This window comes from Rissa tridactyla, chromosome 22, assembly GCF_028500815.1.
Source record: "Rissa tridactyla isolate bRisTri1 chromosome 22, bRisTri1.patW.cur.20221130, whole genome shotgun sequence".
Lineage (NCBI taxonomy): Eukaryota > Metazoa > Chordata > Aves > Charadriiformes > Laridae > Rissa > Rissa tridactyla.
Genome location: NC_071487.1, coordinates 3,173,784 through 3,190,067, shown reverse-complemented (window position 1 = coordinate 3,190,067; position 16,284 = coordinate 3,173,784). Strand labels below are relative to the sequence as shown.

At 53.7% G+C, this 16,284-nt stretch overlaps 1 protein-coding gene across 1 annotated transcript; it reads left to right on the top strand.

Annotated features, from left to right (window-relative positions):
- The first annotated feature begins 1,359 nt into the window (after positions 1–1,359).
- Positions 1,360–15,410, top strand: BSG (basigin (Ok blood group)). Its single transcript, XM_054182204.1, has 9 exons — positions 1,360–1,456; positions 6,081–6,428; positions 8,036–8,192; positions 9,987–10,075; positions 10,579–10,706; positions 10,922–11,195; positions 13,633–13,657; positions 13,977–14,047; positions 14,377–15,410. The coding sequence occupies exons 1-8, from the start codon at positions 1,378–1,380 to the stop codon at positions 14,032–14,034; spliced, it is 1,158 nt and encodes a 385-aa protein (XP_054038179.1). The 5' UTR covers positions 1,360–1,377; the 3' UTR covers positions 14,035–14,047; positions 14,377–15,410.
- The last annotated feature ends 874 nt before the right edge of the window (positions 15,411–16,284 follow it).

Here is a 16,284-nt window from a genome sequence, read left to right as displayed (position 1 = left end):
TGGCCCCGAGCAGGACCAGCTGCTTAGGCACAGGGTGCCGGGCTCTGCCCCATTTTTGCCCCGTGGGAGCAGCGTCAGCCAAACCCCTCCAGTGCAGAGGTGGGGTGCGGCGGATGGCAGGGGGTGCTCGGGCAGGATGTGCCGGGGGCAGAAACGCTCCAGGAGGATCCGGGAGCTCACAAGAGCCGGGGGATCCCCGCAGCGAGCACGCTGGGACCCCATTGTCTCGGTTCTTCCTGCTCCCCTGCCCCGTGTCCCCGCACCTCCGGTCCCTGGGTCAGCCGAGGGACGGCTCCGGTGATGGGGAAGAGTTGGGGACAGAACTGGTGCCTCATGGAGGCCCCTTCACCCAGCAACGGGGGCCGGAGCACCGGGTTATCGCCTGCCGCAGCCCTCGGCGTTATCAGGGGCCTCAGCTGGGCTGGCGCCCGGGGCTCGGCGTCCCCCCGGGAAGCTCCTCCCCGTGCCTGGGGTACCCCACCACGGCGCGGGGGCTGCGGCTGACGGTGGCTGCGGGAGCGGGCCCCGCGTAGCCGGCCGGGTCGCCGGTGTGCCTCGGCACGGACCCCGCCGCCGTCTGCAGGGGCCATTGTCCTTAGGGGCCGTTGTCCCCGCCGCGCTCCCCTGTTACCTTCCCACGTGTCCCGCCGCGGGGAGGCGGCCCCGGCTCGCCCCGGGCGCCTCCGGCACAGCCACGGTGGCGATGAGGGGGCTCATGCTCGTGGGGGGACGGACCCCGGTGTGCCGGTGAAACCCGACGTCCCCCGGCCCGGCCCGGCAGGGAAAGCGGGGGGTGTAGCCCCCCGGCCGGCCCCGCTGCCCCGCGCCTACCCCTCGTCCCGGCGCGGGGCTGGGACCTCTCGCCCAGGTGTTTTCACCCGCCGTCCCCACTCCCGGCTTCCCGCGGCCGCCTCCCCGCAGGCCGGGACCGTGCGGCGGCAGCGGAGCCGCCCTGGGACCGTGACCGAGATGGGGACCGGCATCTCCCGCCCGATGCCTCTTCGGTGCCATCGCGGCCGGGAACCCCCCGGTCGCCCCCCCGTTCCGTCGCGCGTGCAAGAACGGCCGCCCGCCGCTCCGGCCATTAGCCCCCGCCGCGCCCCGCCATTGGCTGCCCTGCCGCGTCGGTGGGCGTGGCCGCGGCGAGACCGGCCCGAACCGGCTCTTCCCCGCGGGGGGCAGGCGGGAGGAGGAGGAGGGGCGTTCCTGTCACCTCTTCCCTCTGATTGGTCGTGCGGGGCCAGGTGGGCGGGACACCCCGGCGGAGCGCCGTGCGATTGGTCGAGGGGGGAGCGTCCCTCCCCGGCCCCGCCCCCTGACCCTGCGCCGTGCTTTATAGAGGGAGTCGCAAGGCGCGGGCGCGGCGCGCGGGTGGCGATGGCGGCGGGTCAGCGCGGCCTCATGGTGCCGCTCCTCCTTCTTATCGGCGGGCTGGCCGCTGGCGTGGTGGCGACAAGTACGGGACGGCGGGCTTCGGGACGGGGTGGGGGGGGGAGGCCTCGGGGTGTTTGGGGGAGGCCTTGGGGCGGATTGGGGGTGGCTTTAGGCCCGGTGAGGCCTGAGGCCCCGTGAGGCCTGAGGGGGTGGGGGGGTCCTGAGGTGGGCCTCGTTGTGTGTGTGTGTGGGCTCTCGGTTAGGGGCTGTGGGCTCGGAGCGGCGGAGAGGGTGCCCTGCAGTGAGGCACGTCGCTCGGCGGGCGGGGCCGGGGTGGGGCGGGTGTTAACTGGGGGGAGAGAACCCCCAAACCCGCGGGGCTCAGGGCCGGGGGGGTGGGGGTAGCCGGGCTGGGCTCGGTATTGGTGTCGAGGGTCCGGCCGACCACCCGCTGGGACCGCCGGGTGGTCGGCTGGCCCCTCGGCGCGGCGAGCTCGTGTTAGGGGGAGTAACGGATCTCTAGGGCTTTAAAACCTTAAAGATATTCACATGATGCTTAAGTTGTTAATCCCCTAATGAGGAAACAGTGGCAGCTCTTGGGCTGCGGCCATTTGTGGTGTGGAAACTGGATGTGGGGTTGGGAATCGCCGTAGCCTGTATTTAAAAGCACAAACCATCCGGGGTTTGCCGTGTGCTGTTGCTGTGACTGATAATTTTCTCACTTCTTGGCCTAGCGACAGAGGGGCCTGGCCCATTGGCGTGTTCTGAGCCGCAAGTGAGTGGGCTGCCCTGGCAAACACAGTGGGTTTTGGCCCGGAGGACTCTGCGGTCTCTGGTTCAGAGCTGGTGCAGGAGGTGCTGATAGTAAAGGCTTGGATTTATTGTGAGTAGTCGGCTGCTGTTTCTGGCTGTTCAGCATATCAGGCGCTGAAAAATTGGTAGCCTGTTTGTGGTGTCAGATTTACTTCAGTGTAGTAGAGGGAAACCCAAAGATTGAAGGAAAAGAGTAGAAGGGTTCTGAAAAATCTAGAGCTGGTGACAGAAGCGCCTGCTCCAATGTTTCCTTGCACCAGAGCTGCATTTTTCTACTGGAGGGCAGGGGAGAGCCTTCTCCTAAACTTCACACTTAGGGCAGAAAGTCAGTTTTTAGCTAACGTGAAGCTGCCTGTGTCGGCTGCTGCCTGCTCCCTCTGCTGCGCTCTGCAGCCTCCTCTCGAAGGAGTTTCACTGACACGAATGAGATGTGGAGAAGGTTCTTTCTATCCTTGGTCTGAAAAGCCTTAAGAGGAAAAGCTGCTCCTCAGGCTCCTTGTTCGTGTAACGTGTGTGTCCTGCCTGGCTGCAGGGCACTTGGGCTCGGTGTGTAATGGTGCTGATTCCTCAAGCAGAGCGTGGGGGCTGGAGAGTGAGGGCTTTTACCTCTCAAAAGTGTTTAAACTTGGCTTTATGGAGCCATAAAGAGAGATGGTCCTTTTAAACTGTGGTGTCCCTGCTTTAGTGGCTCACCAAACGGCTGAAGGGTAGGTAGGGGTGTTCTTGGGCTCTGTGCCCTCGCAAGGGGGGGTGTCCTGACCGAAAGCCTGTGAGCTGGTTGTGTAGAGACTGTATGTGAAACTTAAGGGGAGGGTAGGTTTTTATAGCTATTAGTGGAAATGGCAGAAAGTGTCAGAGCCTCATATATCCCCTTCTGAGGCCAAGAAGCAAAGGTCGTGCCGGGGAGGAGAGTGTACCCTGCGGAACCGTGCAGGGTCCTGCCGGGCTTGGCTGCCCTGAACGCAGACACTGTTAACCCCCGGGGACTCCTCCTACCTCTGCTCGGGGGAGAGGTTGTTTTTAGTTTGAAGGTGACTCGGGAGAATGTTATCTGGTCTTGTCTGCCTTCACCACTGCCCAGCTTGATCAGATAGCACCCTGTGCTCAGTTCTGTGAAGAATTTGTTTTTGTGAGCTGGTTTCGACTTGCAGCCTGTCACCATTTGGAAAACGTTTGAGTAGCTCTGATCGATTCCAGTGGGTCGATGCTGGCTATGCTCATATCTCTGGACTCGGCAGGCGCTTTCCCCAGCCTCAAGTGCCCAGGGTTTTGATTGCCTGAGTCTGCTTTATGTTGGGAGGAGAGGGGATATTAATCCCATGTGAATGCAAATGGTACTTGCTGTTGTTACTGCTTGCTGAAGCTTTTTAGCCTGTCTGAACTGCACGAAGTGCCCTCTAACTCACAGCAAATAACCTTGCAACAGCTTATTTTGTCAGCATACAATAATCACCTTGTATCTGTAAAAAAAAAAACACAACAAAATAAAACAAAAAAAAAACCCAAACCAAAACCAACCCTTGATCTTTACTAGCTCCCATTTTAAATTGGGCTGTAGTTAAATGGGACAGGCTTCTACAAGTGCTGTAGTCAGTTCCATGACTTCAAAATTAGGTGGTTGGGAGTGTTTAATCACAGGCCTGTGTTGTGAAAAAAACAATTTGGCACACAGGTCAGTAGTTCTAGAAGTGAAACTCAGGGTATGAGAAAGTTGCTTACAGCTGATAACCCCTGTAAGTCTTTTGGGACCCCCATCACCTCCCACTGGTTTAAAATCAGTTCAAGAAGAACATTCTGGTGTCTCTGATACTATTTTGTCATCCAGAGTCATTTGGAAACCTTGAAACCTTTGCAGAAGTGTTTTTGAATGGTGCATTTCTGAATGTATGCAGCAGTATGAAATGGCACAGAGGTGTTTTAGCCCACGAGTTACTCTCAGACCTCAGTTTCAAGGTGCCTCAGTTTTCAGTATCAGCCTTCTAAAAGTGTCTTATCTCAGATGAGGGTCAGGTCTCTCCTTCCTTGTCTAGGCATGTTTATTCTTCCAGACTTTTAAAGCTTTAGTATCTAAACCTCATTTTTCCTTAGAGAAATGTGGAATTGATTTATTTAGGAGACTCAAACTTACCCTACAGCCTTACTTGTGTTTTTTCTTGTGTTTGGGCAAATTTGGTTTTGTGAAACTGATTTGTTTCTACACTCACAAAGAATGGTCATAAGGTTTTGTATTAAAACATCTTCAGGCATTCAAAAAAAAAAAACCTGCTCTCCCAAGCCCACCTCCTTTGTGCCTCTGGTCATGGTACGTGTATGGAGGGTTGTATGTAATCGTGAACTTAAAGTGCTTAATAACCGAGTAAATGGCTTGCCTGGAAGCAGTGTTGGTGTGCGGGACGCCCCGCCAGCCCGCTGTTGGAACATGTGAAGTACAGTCAGTCTGCAGGAAGGACGTGTTGCAAGCTCAAATAGTTCTTCTTAAATCTGACTGAGGTTGAGTCACGTAAGTAACCTTGAGCCACGGATGATGTCTTTTCCTGGAGCGCTGCTGCTCGAGCCTCCCTTCCTGTCCTTCCAGGAGCGGCTCCCCTGGGGCCTTGCGATGGCTTGGGCGGTTTGCTGGGGGACCACTGGTCGCAGTGGCTGTGCTGTGCCTGGCTGGTAGCCGAAAGATGTTTGGCAGCGCAGCTTTCCACAGTCCGGTGGCTCATGGACCTACCTCTGGACTGTTTTCTAAAGCTGAACCCACTCACTACAAGAGCAGTTTGAAAAATATGGTAGTTTTAGCCTGCAGCTGCTTCTCATGCTTTCAATCTGTTTACTACTAATTTAGCTCTGCACAGTTATCTTGCCTGAGATGAAGAGTCTCATTTCACTGTTTGTGTGACAACAAATGTTACACATTTCCTCACCTGGGTTGTGACATCTTGCAGACTGCAAGACATTCCACCCCCAAAAAAGCTCTTATCTTAATATTGTGTTTAAAAGTATCTGACGGGCATCTCGGTGAGCAGAGTGATGAAACAAGTGTGTGAGCGTGGGGTGGAGAGCAGCCCTTGCAGCTCAGCGAGGGCTGGCAGATGAGGCCAGCGAGGGGCACGGTTTGTGTAGCAGCACACCATGGCCTCTGGTCCCTGCACAGTGACCGAGGGTGGCCGGGACCCAGCCAGCTCTGAATTGCAGTCAACTGACCGTGGCTGCGTGGAGCGAGGAGGAACGGACATGTTCCTCTCTTACCGAAGCTAAGCAGGGGGTCAGTCCATCCTCTGGGTGTTGCCAACCACAGCTGCTGGCAAAGGTGCTGCCCTCCCGGCAGTGGGATATGCCAACGGTGCCGTGCTGCCTTGCTGCTGCCATCGCAACCTGCCATGGGGCTTTGGCAGACCTGTGGAGCACCTCGCCAGAGCACAGGGGATGCTAAAATCTTGTGGGGACTGTGGAGGCTGCGTAAGCCCTTGCCACAAAAACCTGTCACTGTCTTTGTCCTGAACAGAATGTGCTTGGAGACCGGGCGAGGGTCAGGGGAAGCGTTGCAGGCTCTTGGTCTGCCCCAGTGAGCATTGCATTGTAATGCCATCCCTCGCAGAAGGCAGGCCGTGCTGTGACTGCTGTGGGGTTTCTTGTTTGGATAGCGGCAAATACTATGTGCTGGTTTGTATGTTCTGGTTTTGCGGCGGGGTCGCAGGAAGCTTTGTTGGCTGGAGAAGCAACAACTCAAAATAACAGCCCTGTCCGAGCTGGGCAGAGTTCAGAGAGCGAGGAGGGGAGGGAGGGAAGAGTACACTGATCAGACGATTGTGTGTGGCCTCTCCTCAGTGGCTGAATTTTTTTTCCTTGTAGAGGGTGAATTCTTGCTTTGCACTAACACTTTGCACTAATACCTCTTCAACTCATAGCTGGTTTTATAAAGTCACCGCTGTCTCAAAAGAGACTGACTCAGGACAGCGTCGAGTTGTACTGCGAGGCGATTGGCAATCCTATCCCTGAGATCCAGTGGTGGTTTGAGGGAAACGAGCCAAATGAGACCTATGCTCAGCTCTGGGATGGTGCACGGCAGGACCGTGTCAAAATCAACGCCACCTACAACCTGCACTCTACCAGTACCATCTACATCGCAAACCTCACAAGCGACGACTCAGGCATGTATGAGTGCCGGGCTAGCAACGACCCTGACCGCAACCACTTGTCGAAGAGCCCCAAAGTCAAGTGGATCCGTTCCCAGGCGAACGTTTTTGTCATCGAACGTGAGTGGCCACACTGAGGCCTTGGCACTTGCTCGGACACCGGTGTCTTGAGTCTCCTGCCATGCTCACCCCTGCACCCGTGTCCTGTGGCTCCCGAAAGCTCCCCTCACCCTCCCACCCCGGCTGTAGAACCGAGAGACTCCCACCCTCTGTCATCTCCCCCACCACCTGTGACTTGACCCAAAATGGCTCTGCTCAAAAAGGGTTGTGGCTTCCCAACCAAAACGCCCTTCGGCAAACCTGCGCCTTTTCCGGAGCCAAAGACCTGGAACGTGCCGCTTATTCCCGAGTGCCTCTGAGTCCCAGTGCTGGCTTGCAGAATTGAGTCTTGGTTCTGCGGTAGACTCTGCCCTAACCACCACTGACAAACCGGCCCTTCCCTACAGCTCGTACAGCTTCTCCTCCTGTGAACAGTCTTGCTTTAAGCTCGCTTTCTTGCTAGTGATACAAGCTGTGGGGAACAAAACCTGCTTTGAGTTTCCTGAGGTGCAACCGTTTTTGAAATGGCCGTGTCTGTGTGCGACAATGAATGTGATGTAGTTGCTTGTCCTGGGGAAGTGACCAGATTCCCTCTGCTTACAGAGCTGGCAGTCCAGGTCTGGAGCTAGCGGGTGGCTGCTTTGAGTAATAGAAACTTGGGCCAGTGTGAGGAAATTAACATCCTGCTAAGGTCTTTCCACGAATCCTGAAGTTAGCAGAGCAGCGTAGCAGTCTTTTCAGTATAGATGTGCTAGGGCATAGAGAACTCCAGCAGAACCTTCTTCCAGTGGAATTTTGGGTAGGAGGAAAAGCAAAATGCCTCTCAGCCCTGTGCAAAAAAATTGTTCCTTCCAAGAGACTGAGATTGGGAGGAAGGGTAGGAACCATAGTGCCACCAGGGCTGTGTCATGGTGCTGCTGATGGCAGCTGTTTTCTTGGTCTGCCTCCTACAAGTAGAAATGCCTGAGTCATCTTCTGTTGCATAATTTACTGCTGCTTGGCACATGGAGGCCAGCACCTCTTGGTGTCGTGGTTCTGTGTGTTCTCCCTGGAGTAAATCTAACTATAATCTTTTGGGCCGCATCAGATGATGCACATATTGCTTGCATACGGTCTTGTTTGCTGCCTCTCACAACAGAGGGTCTTGGCTGCCATCAATTATGTTACCTGGCGGTGTCTAAATCTGTCTAAATCTGCTCAGATTCTGGAAGGTGTTGACGCAGCGAGTGCTGTAGTGGCTCATAAAAGCAGAGAGCAGTACTCTGCCCTTCACAGTATGACCTTTTCCATTGCTTATTGAGCACTTAGCTCTGCTGGAGCTGCACCCATTGTAGGAAGAGCAGGGACTCAAAGTTACCCAGAGCAGATGGCAGCAATCCTGCTGGTGGTGGGAGCAGCTGCAGGGTCAGTAGTGGTTATCGCTAGGTGCAGCCAGCCAGCCATAGTCGCCTGCTTTTTGAGTCTCTCTTATGCTCGTATCGTCAGTTCTGGTAGGAGACTGTTGGCAAAGGTAAGTGAAAGCTGTGATAGAGACAAGGAGCTGTGGGGTTTGCATTAAAGGTTCTTGGGCAGGCATGTGACCTCTGGAATACCACATGTTAACTTGAATTGAATTATTTACGATGCAGGTCCAGACATCACAACTCGTGTAATTAGTGAATCTGGCAAGCTGATCCTGTCCTGTAACATGACAACGACTTACCTTGCCATCAGCGGTCACGAATGGATGCATGGGGACAAGATACTTCACACCGACACAGATTCAAGTCCTTTGACCAGTTACGTGTGAGTGTCAGGGGCAAGGTCAGATAAGAATCTGAACATGGGGGATGGGCTTTTTCACCAGAGGCAGTTATTTCCTATCGTCTGAACCCAAAGCTAAGTGCTTGCAGTCTGGCTGAGAATGTGGGCTTTTAAACTTTAGAAGGTAAGATGAGCTAAACAAAGTTTTGGTAGGACCCAATGCTTTCTCTTTTATGGGGAAGAGGGGGCAAAAAGGAAGAGGGAATGGAAAGTTATATGCTACAAATATCCTTTTAGTACGAGAAGTTCTGCTGCTTTGTGTTTTTGTGCAGGCATTCTGCTAGGCTCTCTTGGTTTGTCAGGGGCTGTGTGGAACGTGGCAGGGGCTGCTGCCCGGCCTGTGCCTGCGCTGACATGGGCGCACTAGAGCTGTTCTCCCAGAGCTCTGAGGGACCCTGCTCTGGGCAGGACATCAGCTCCCTGCTCCCCAGAGGCTGTGTCTGGAGTGAGAGCCTCCCATGTCTGTTGCCTTTGGGTTTTAAGTACCTGTCCACAGTCCAACTGTTCTTACCGAATAAGCTGGGAAGCAGCCTGCAAGTTATGGGCCATGCTCAGGAACTGTTTGCAGGGTGTAGCTGAGCAGAAGCGGCAATACCAGCCCTATTGTAACAGTGCAGTGAGCTTTCCTTTTTGATTACAGTCAGGCCTGGCTGGCACTGACCCAGCAGCTGTAGAGGCATCATGTCCTCTTGTATGGCAGTGCCGACGTGCCTGTCTCCCCATAGCAACAGGGAGCTGAACAAGGATTAAAGTATTTATAACCCAGCCTCCCTCGCGTGACCTCAATTCCTTAGCTGAGTGGTTTTTGGAAGTGGGAAGCGCCATGCACAGCAGAACTAACAAACAGCCTGTTGTCCCAGTGCAGCCACGGGACTGAAACTTTGCCTGCCCCTTCCCTCGAGTGGGTATTACGAAGCTGCAGAATGAGACGTTTGTTGCAGTGCAGCATAATCCACTAAATCTCATTGCAGCAGCTTTACAGAAAGGAAAATGGGAGAGTTCTCCCTACGACTGGATCAATCCAGAGTAACCCAACTTGGGTGTTTCTTTGCCACGTGTTTCAGTGGGCTTACCTGCACGGGAAGAATAGCCTTCCCCTGAGTCTGTTGTCCTCAGCTTCTTGCCTGTCTCCTTTAGAGGTGATTTGCGGGGCTGATGACTTATGTGAGGTGTGTGGCTGTGTCCTGGGTTGTTCTAACTAGAGGACTCTCTTGCTGCACCTCAGATTCTGTTGGCTTTGCTCAGTAGGGTGCGATTTATTTTTTTTTTATGACCCTGAAGTCTGTGGAAGAGGGGAGAACATGGAGTTGGCCACTTGTGAAGCGTACATATGGCACCGCACCTGGTGATGGTGTAATGTTGTCCTGGTGCTCCTGGTTTGCTTCATCTCTACTAGCTAACAGTCTGGGTCTTTAAATTTTTTTCCCTTTGTAGAGGCCCTGATGGCAAGAGTGCTTCTGGTTAGGGAGTGAAAGCTGCTGGTTTTCGGGATTCAAGACACAAGACTGGGGGGGGGTCTCAGTGATCACTGACTTGACAGAGCCATGTCAGACTTGGTGTATGTGCAGTCCTCTTCTGCCATCCTCAGTCTGGGGGGAGAAAAGGGTGGAGAGTTGGGTTGCTGTAGGTGTGTGGTGCAGTGTAAATACTGGCACTGGGAGAAGTTGCTGGTGCTTGTGAATGTCTGTTTCTGTGGGTCTGGAGTTTGGTATCTGTTTGCGGATAAGTCAGCTGTGCTGAATGCTGACCTGACATCCTGGGGTGCTTTTTTTGTAGAATCGAGGGGAAGAAGGAAGAGCACTCTGGCATCTATGAGTGTGTCTACAAAACAAGCCCTGTGATAAAAGGACAAGTGAATATTTCAGGTAACTTCCTTTATTTGCTTCTGGGTCTGAGGAAGGGAGTGGGGAAGCGGCAGTCTTGTGAACGCTTTGTTTTGGTAACTTTTCAGCTTCTTGCAAAGCTGCTTCTAGCCCTTATTAATAAGGCTGCGGGACACTCCATGCGTACTGCCAGACTTGCGCGGTGAGGCAGCTCCATTGTATCAGGCAGCTGAAGTGTCTGTAGGGCCAGCTCTTGGACCTTGCATTAAGTCAGCCTTCTGCTGTGGATGTGTTCCCACAAGAGTAACGGGAGAGGGATAATACCTGGCGGAAAAATCTGTTTGAGCCTTTCTCGAAGCAGCTTGACATGCTTTCCTCTGGGAAAATGCCAAACAACAAGCAAGTGAGGGCAACAGACCCACTAACGTATTTCTTAAACTGAAGTCAGGCTTTATCAGTTTTGTCTGATTCTAGCTAGGTGGACTGCGGGGAGTACAAATGTTTTCTATAATGAGGTGTCTGATTTTCTTTCTCTCTTGCTGTAGTTGGGCCCCAGGTGTTGGCCTACAAGAAGTCCGAGCATGGGAATGAGGGGGACACAGGCGTGCTGATCTGCAAGAGTCCCTCTTTCCCCGCTGTTGACTCTTGGGTCTGGTACAAAAATGGTCAAGAGGTAAATGCCGTGGCTTGCTCTTTTCTCCCCTTCTGCCTACCCTACTTCCTGGCAAAGAGATGAAGGACCTCGTCCTGTCAGAATTAGCTATTGCAGAGTAGCCTCCTCAGTGGGACGGCAAGGAGGATTTCTGTAGTGGTAGGACCGTGATGGTAAGTGAGTAGCTCCCCTCGTGTCAGCACTGTCCTGAGAGTTGTTTCTCTTTCTCCCTCCAGCGCATCTTCAATGGTTCTGGTCGATACATTACCAAGTCCAGTGGCAACAAGACAGAGTTACGCATTCTTAAACTGAGTATTGAGGAGGATACAGGTGACTACCATTGCAATGCCACCAACTCTTATGGCTCTGGGAGTGCTATAGTAAACCTGCGTGTACGCAGCCGCCTGGCAGCACTCTGGCCTTTCCTGGGTATTGTGGCAGAAGTCCTCGTTCTTGTCACCATCATCTTCATCTATGAAAAGAGGAGGAAGCCAGATGAGGTTCCTGATGGTAAGAGGCACCTGGAGTTAAATCTTTCTGGGGAGACCAAGTAACTTGTAGGGCCCAGGGCAAATGTTCTCTTTGTCAGATGGGCATTTGGTTGGGGGCTGTTTCTCAGGGCACTTCTTGTAAAACCATGGTAGTCTTTATCAGGCTACTTTAGCCATGAAGTTGCAAGTAATTGCACTGTTTTTGACAGTCCTTCAGCAAGTGGTGCTTTGAATCTTATCTCGCTCGAGATCCAGTTCAGTGCAGGTCAGCCTGACCGTTTGTCTCACCAGTTCCTCTGTGTTTAGCTCAAGTGCTTCAAGTGAGTGTCTGGAGGACTGGGTTTTCTTTGGCAGCCAACATTCTGGAGAAGCTGATTTTTGAATAAGTAGCACAGCTTTTCTGGTGCTGCAAAACTGGGGGGCTGTGTTAGCAGCTCCGTGAGATCAGGCTTAGCTTAGTTCAGGTTCAGTTCATGGATTTGTTTTGGGTCCTCAGATCGACACATCCTGATTCTCAGAGAATTCCTCAAAGCCTAGTGCTATCTTTAATCTGTTTTGGAAATATCGGCTCCTCCCTTTCCTTATCAGAAAGAATCTGCATTGTGTTAGCCCCACCGCCCCTTCGTTATCTGATCCAGTTAACAATGAAGTGTAAATGTTTGGTATCCTTCCTGCTTGCTGGGTCAGGCCCCTCAGCCCTCTGCGAGGAACAGCACATCAGGGAGCCCGAGTGGTGTGAGGTGCAGCAGGGGGACTAAAACTAAATATCCCCGACTGCAAGGCTTGGGGGAATTCTTCCCGAGGCAGCTTTACAAGCAAATGCTTTGCCCTCTGACACTCTTGGCTGGAAGGCAGATGCCTTCTTAAGGATGTTGTAGCTGCAGCTTCCAGGAAAAAAAAACTAGAGCCTGTATGTGTGGAGTGATCTGGCTTCTGCTGACAGCAGCCTGGTCCAGACCATGTCAAGTGCTGACCTGCCAGAGCTGTAGCAGATGCTTTGACAGGCAAAGACAGGACGTGTGTACTGAAGTGTCCTGATGCTCCTTGGCCAGAGCTCTTAAGCTCAGGTTCCCAAGTGCTTGTGGGTGAGGATACAGCATCATACCTGTTTGATGGACATAGACAGCTTTACATTTTCCTGATGTAAAGTGGTTATCTCTCCCCAAAAGTCTTTGTAGCTTTCCACCTCTTAAGAGGAGGTAACAGAAAGCCATTGCCGAGCCAGCTCAGACAAATGCTGTTCCTCATGGTACGTGGTTGTGAATTGGCCGCTCCCTGTTACCTGGGATGGGGAGAGCCTGGCTTGTGTATGGTGTGATATCCTTGCTGGTGTTATCTCTCCACTCTTCCCTTCTCTGCTGCTGGGTGCCACCTTAAATGGTAAGTAGAAGATAGTTCCACCCACGTTTCTGCATCTGTCCTCTCACCAGCTGTATTGCAGATCTTGGTGCCCAAGGCGGCCCCAGTGCTTAGGGCGAGGGCCTCGGTGCCGTTTGTGGGGAGCCTGGACTGTGGAAGAGATGATGGGGAGCCTTCTGTTGGAAGGCAGCAGATTGCAAGGAGCTGGTGAAAGGCCCCAGGGCTTGGCACGTGTTGGCAGAGATGTTTTCTTAGCTGTGCTTCTCGGTGTAGCAAGAATGTGGTGTGCAGTGTGTTTATTTTGATTCCACAAAATGTGTGGGGAGGAAGAAGGACATACTGCTGCTGATGCTGAAAGGCTCATTCCTGAAATGTCCTGTTTGGATTCCCCTGTACTTGCTGTTGAAGTCTGTGCTCAGACCTGGGAGACATCCGAATTGGTGGGACTGTGGGGGTGAGAGCGGTGGGTGGATGGTGGCAGCTCTGCTGTCTCCTAGGGTGGATCTGTGGTGCTTTCTTCCAGTTTTCAGTGCTGGTGGTGGGAAGACTGGCTGGTGTGCGGAGGGTGCACAGGGTGCAAATGCTAAACAGACATTAGCAGTTGGCAGTGCTGCTTCAGAGGCTGCTGTGGTGGAACTCTACTTGTGTGGCCTCCCAGGGTAGTCTCAGGTGTGCCTGAGGGTTAACGAGGTGCCAGCCCTGCCCTCTGCTGATGGTGGGGGGGGTGTGGTGTGGTGACTTGGTTATCCTGTGAGCCAAACCCACCCTCTGCCAACAGAGGCAAATGCGTAACAGGAGTTTATGGCTAAGCATGTGCCTTGTCTAAGCTTAGACAAGAAGCAGCTTAAGACTTGCGCAGGGGGTGGTTGTGTTCTGGTCAGAAGTAGCCCCTGCTGTGCCAGGCCCTGGTGAAACTGGAGCCCTGTGGGTGAGATGACCTTTTGGGTTCAGTCCTGTGCAGATGGCAGTATCCACTATATCCAGTAACCTGTCTGGAATGCAGTCCCCAGAGTTTTAAGAGGTGGCAGAGATTACTTCTTACATGCTCTTCCCTGACACTGTTTGTTCTTTCTTTCCATGCTGTCCTGAATGTGAAGATGATGATGGAGGTTCTGCACCACTGTAAGTACCTTGCTTTTTCCTATTTAGACAGATTTGTACTGGCAGATCCCATCCATCCAGGGAATCTGCTCTGAATATAAAAGCTACCTGGTGTGGGAATGACACACTGGCTTGCTGGGTGGGAGACTTTTCCCCCCGTGGTTCATTTAATGTGGCCTGTGCATAAACCACATAGAATCAGGGATGGCACCAGTGTCTCAGACCAACAGTGTTCTGGTAACATCTTGCCTTGAACATCCATTTGGACCCAAATTACATTAGTGGGTAGGGTGGGGCTTTGTGCTGCTTCTTTTCTCACTGCCCCTTTTTTTCTTTCCAGGAAAAGCAATGCCACAAACCACAAGGACAAGAATGTCCGCCAGAGGAATGCTAACTAAGAGCAGGGGCCAGGTGAGTGCCGTTCCTGAGCCCAGCTGCTGTGCCAGGCCCTTCACCTCCTCGCAGTGCCCTGAGGTGCCCGTCTCTAGCCGTAACCTGGCCGGAGCTGCTCAGAGGTCTGGCCCAGCGGCAGTATCTGCCTCTGCAGAAGGTCTCTTAGAAGAAGCAGAAGCTTCCACGCAGGCAGAGGCGCTTCTGGCCCAACACCATCTTGCAGGATCTGGGGAGGTGGGGGGAACGCGTGTTGGGTGATGTTCAGGCACAGACAAGCCCCTTTAGCACAGCACAGCCCTACTGGTACGACTGGGTCATCTAACTGGCTCTTCTTTCTCTCCTGACAGGTGATGTGTAGATGAAGAGATGAAGAACTCGTCTGGACAATTTTGTTTTCTTTTAATTTTTTTTTTTTTTGGTAAAATAGCACCATGAAATACTCTAGTGTGTCCTTCCAATTCAGTTATTTCACTTTCTAAAGAAACTTAAGTTGTAGAATCTAAAATACATTTCTTTTTTTTTTTTTTTTAAGAGTTGTGGGAGGGTTTTTTCTACCTGTAAATGTAAATCCCTTGTTTCTGGTAGTCTAGGTCACTGGCTGTCTCTGTCCTAGGTTTTTCGTGCTGATACGGAGTGGGGGGTATGAGTGCAGCTTATTTCTTCCTCGCCTCTGGGAAAAGCAGGGGGTGTGGGGTTAGGGCCGTTCTGAAATGCCATCGGTGTTTGAGGCCACTTGTGGACCTGTGGATAACGTGTGCAGTTTCTGGTGTGCTGCCCCACTGGACGCGGCTGCCGTGGTCTGGTGTCCAGCCCTGTTTGCGTGGGTCAGGGAGGAGACGCTGCTTTGGTGACCGTCTGGGGATGGCCTGGTCTGAGCGAAGGGTTTAGGAAGGTAGTCCCGTCTCTCCCAGTGCATCACCTGGCGCAAGGCTGCACCTTTCCTTAGTGTGGAAGCAGCGTGTGTCCTGTAAGCCACCCCAGGACCACCATGCACATCTGCTGGTGCGGCTCGTTCCTCGGCTTGTGCCACACCACCCGCACCCCGAGCCCTTCCGTCAGGTCTTGGTTACTCTTAAACAGACAACCAGGAGCCAGCGTTAGAGCTGGACACCGGATAAATGACTGCTGTTAACTTATTTCCCAGGTTGTTGGCATCTTCTCAAGTCTACAGTGGGGATGGGGGCAGAGCGAGCAGGGGCTGCGGTGCTGGGGGGGGGGCTGGTTTGACAGCGTGTGTTCTTGTGCTCGAGCTGTGGTGATGTTTGTGTGACATAGGAGCCTGAGAGCGGACGAGTGCTCAGTGGAGTCTAATGCTTTTATTGCTGGGTAGCACTGAATTCTGTTAACACACTTCACAAATAAAGATGATTCCTCTCTCTTTTTTTTTTTTTTTTTCCATCTTTGTTTGGACTCTGGTCTCTTCCCCACTGGCTGGACCCCTGGCTCTGCCTGACCTGCTGACTCACTTCTGGCTCCTCTGCCTGGAGAACACGATGCCGTGTCTCAGGGTTCGGTGCCAGCTCTGACTGTGCTCTAATCACCCAGCGTTTGCAGCTCGAGAGCTGTTCCAGCCTTTGCGAAGGGGGACGAGCGCTGCTCCCTGCTCTGCAGAGCCCGGAGGAGGGTGGTCACCGGGGCACGCTCGCCTGTTTGGGGACAGGCGTCACCTCGCCCTGCTGCACAGTTGTGCAGCGTCTTGTGGCTGCGGGGCCAAGGATCAGCCCCAGTTTTCAGGAGCCCTTGCAGGAGTCGCTGTTTGTGTGTCTCATGCTTCTCTCTGTGGTTATTTTTCTTTCTCCCTGCTCTTCCCTGGGGCGGGGAATGAAGGTGGGAAGCCTTTGCTGCCTTTGTGTGCAGCGTGGTGTCTGGGGAGAGGATGGAGGATGTGTGTGGGGGGGTCCCTTTCCTGCTGCCAGCCCTGAGCTCAGTGGGGTTCTGTCCTTGGAGTGTGGCTGGGGGCTGGAGCGGAGCGGCCCAAGCTTGGCCAGCCCTGGCCCAGCCTGTGTGTGAGCCGTGGCCCTGCAGCCTCACCCTGTAGCCAAACACTTCTCCCTGCCTGGGAAGGGGTAATTAGGGCATGTGGCTCTGATCGCAGGGCTGTGCCCAGTGTGCTGCTGGCTGCGCTGTGGTGGCCGGCAGGTGTGGCAACGGGGCCTGTGGCTGTGGTGGCCATGTCCCTCTTGATGGCATTTCTGCTGCCTCAGCGTGTCACCGCCGGGGCCGGCCCTGGGGCTGGCGGGGCAGCGTGGCTCTGC

Coding starts and splice junctions, on each gene's coding strand:
- BSG (XM_054182204.1), top strand. CDS start 1,378: ATGGCGGCGGGTCAGCGCGGCCTCATGGTGCCGCTCCTCCTTCTTATC. Junction 1,457..6,080: donor CGCTGGCGTGGTGGCGACAA/GTACGGGACGGC, acceptor TTCAACTCATAG/CTGGTTTTATAAAGTCACCG. Junction 10,076..10,578: donor AGGACAAGTGAATATTTCAG/GTAACTTCCTTT, acceptor CTCTTGCTGTAG/TTGGGCCCCAGGTGTTGGCC.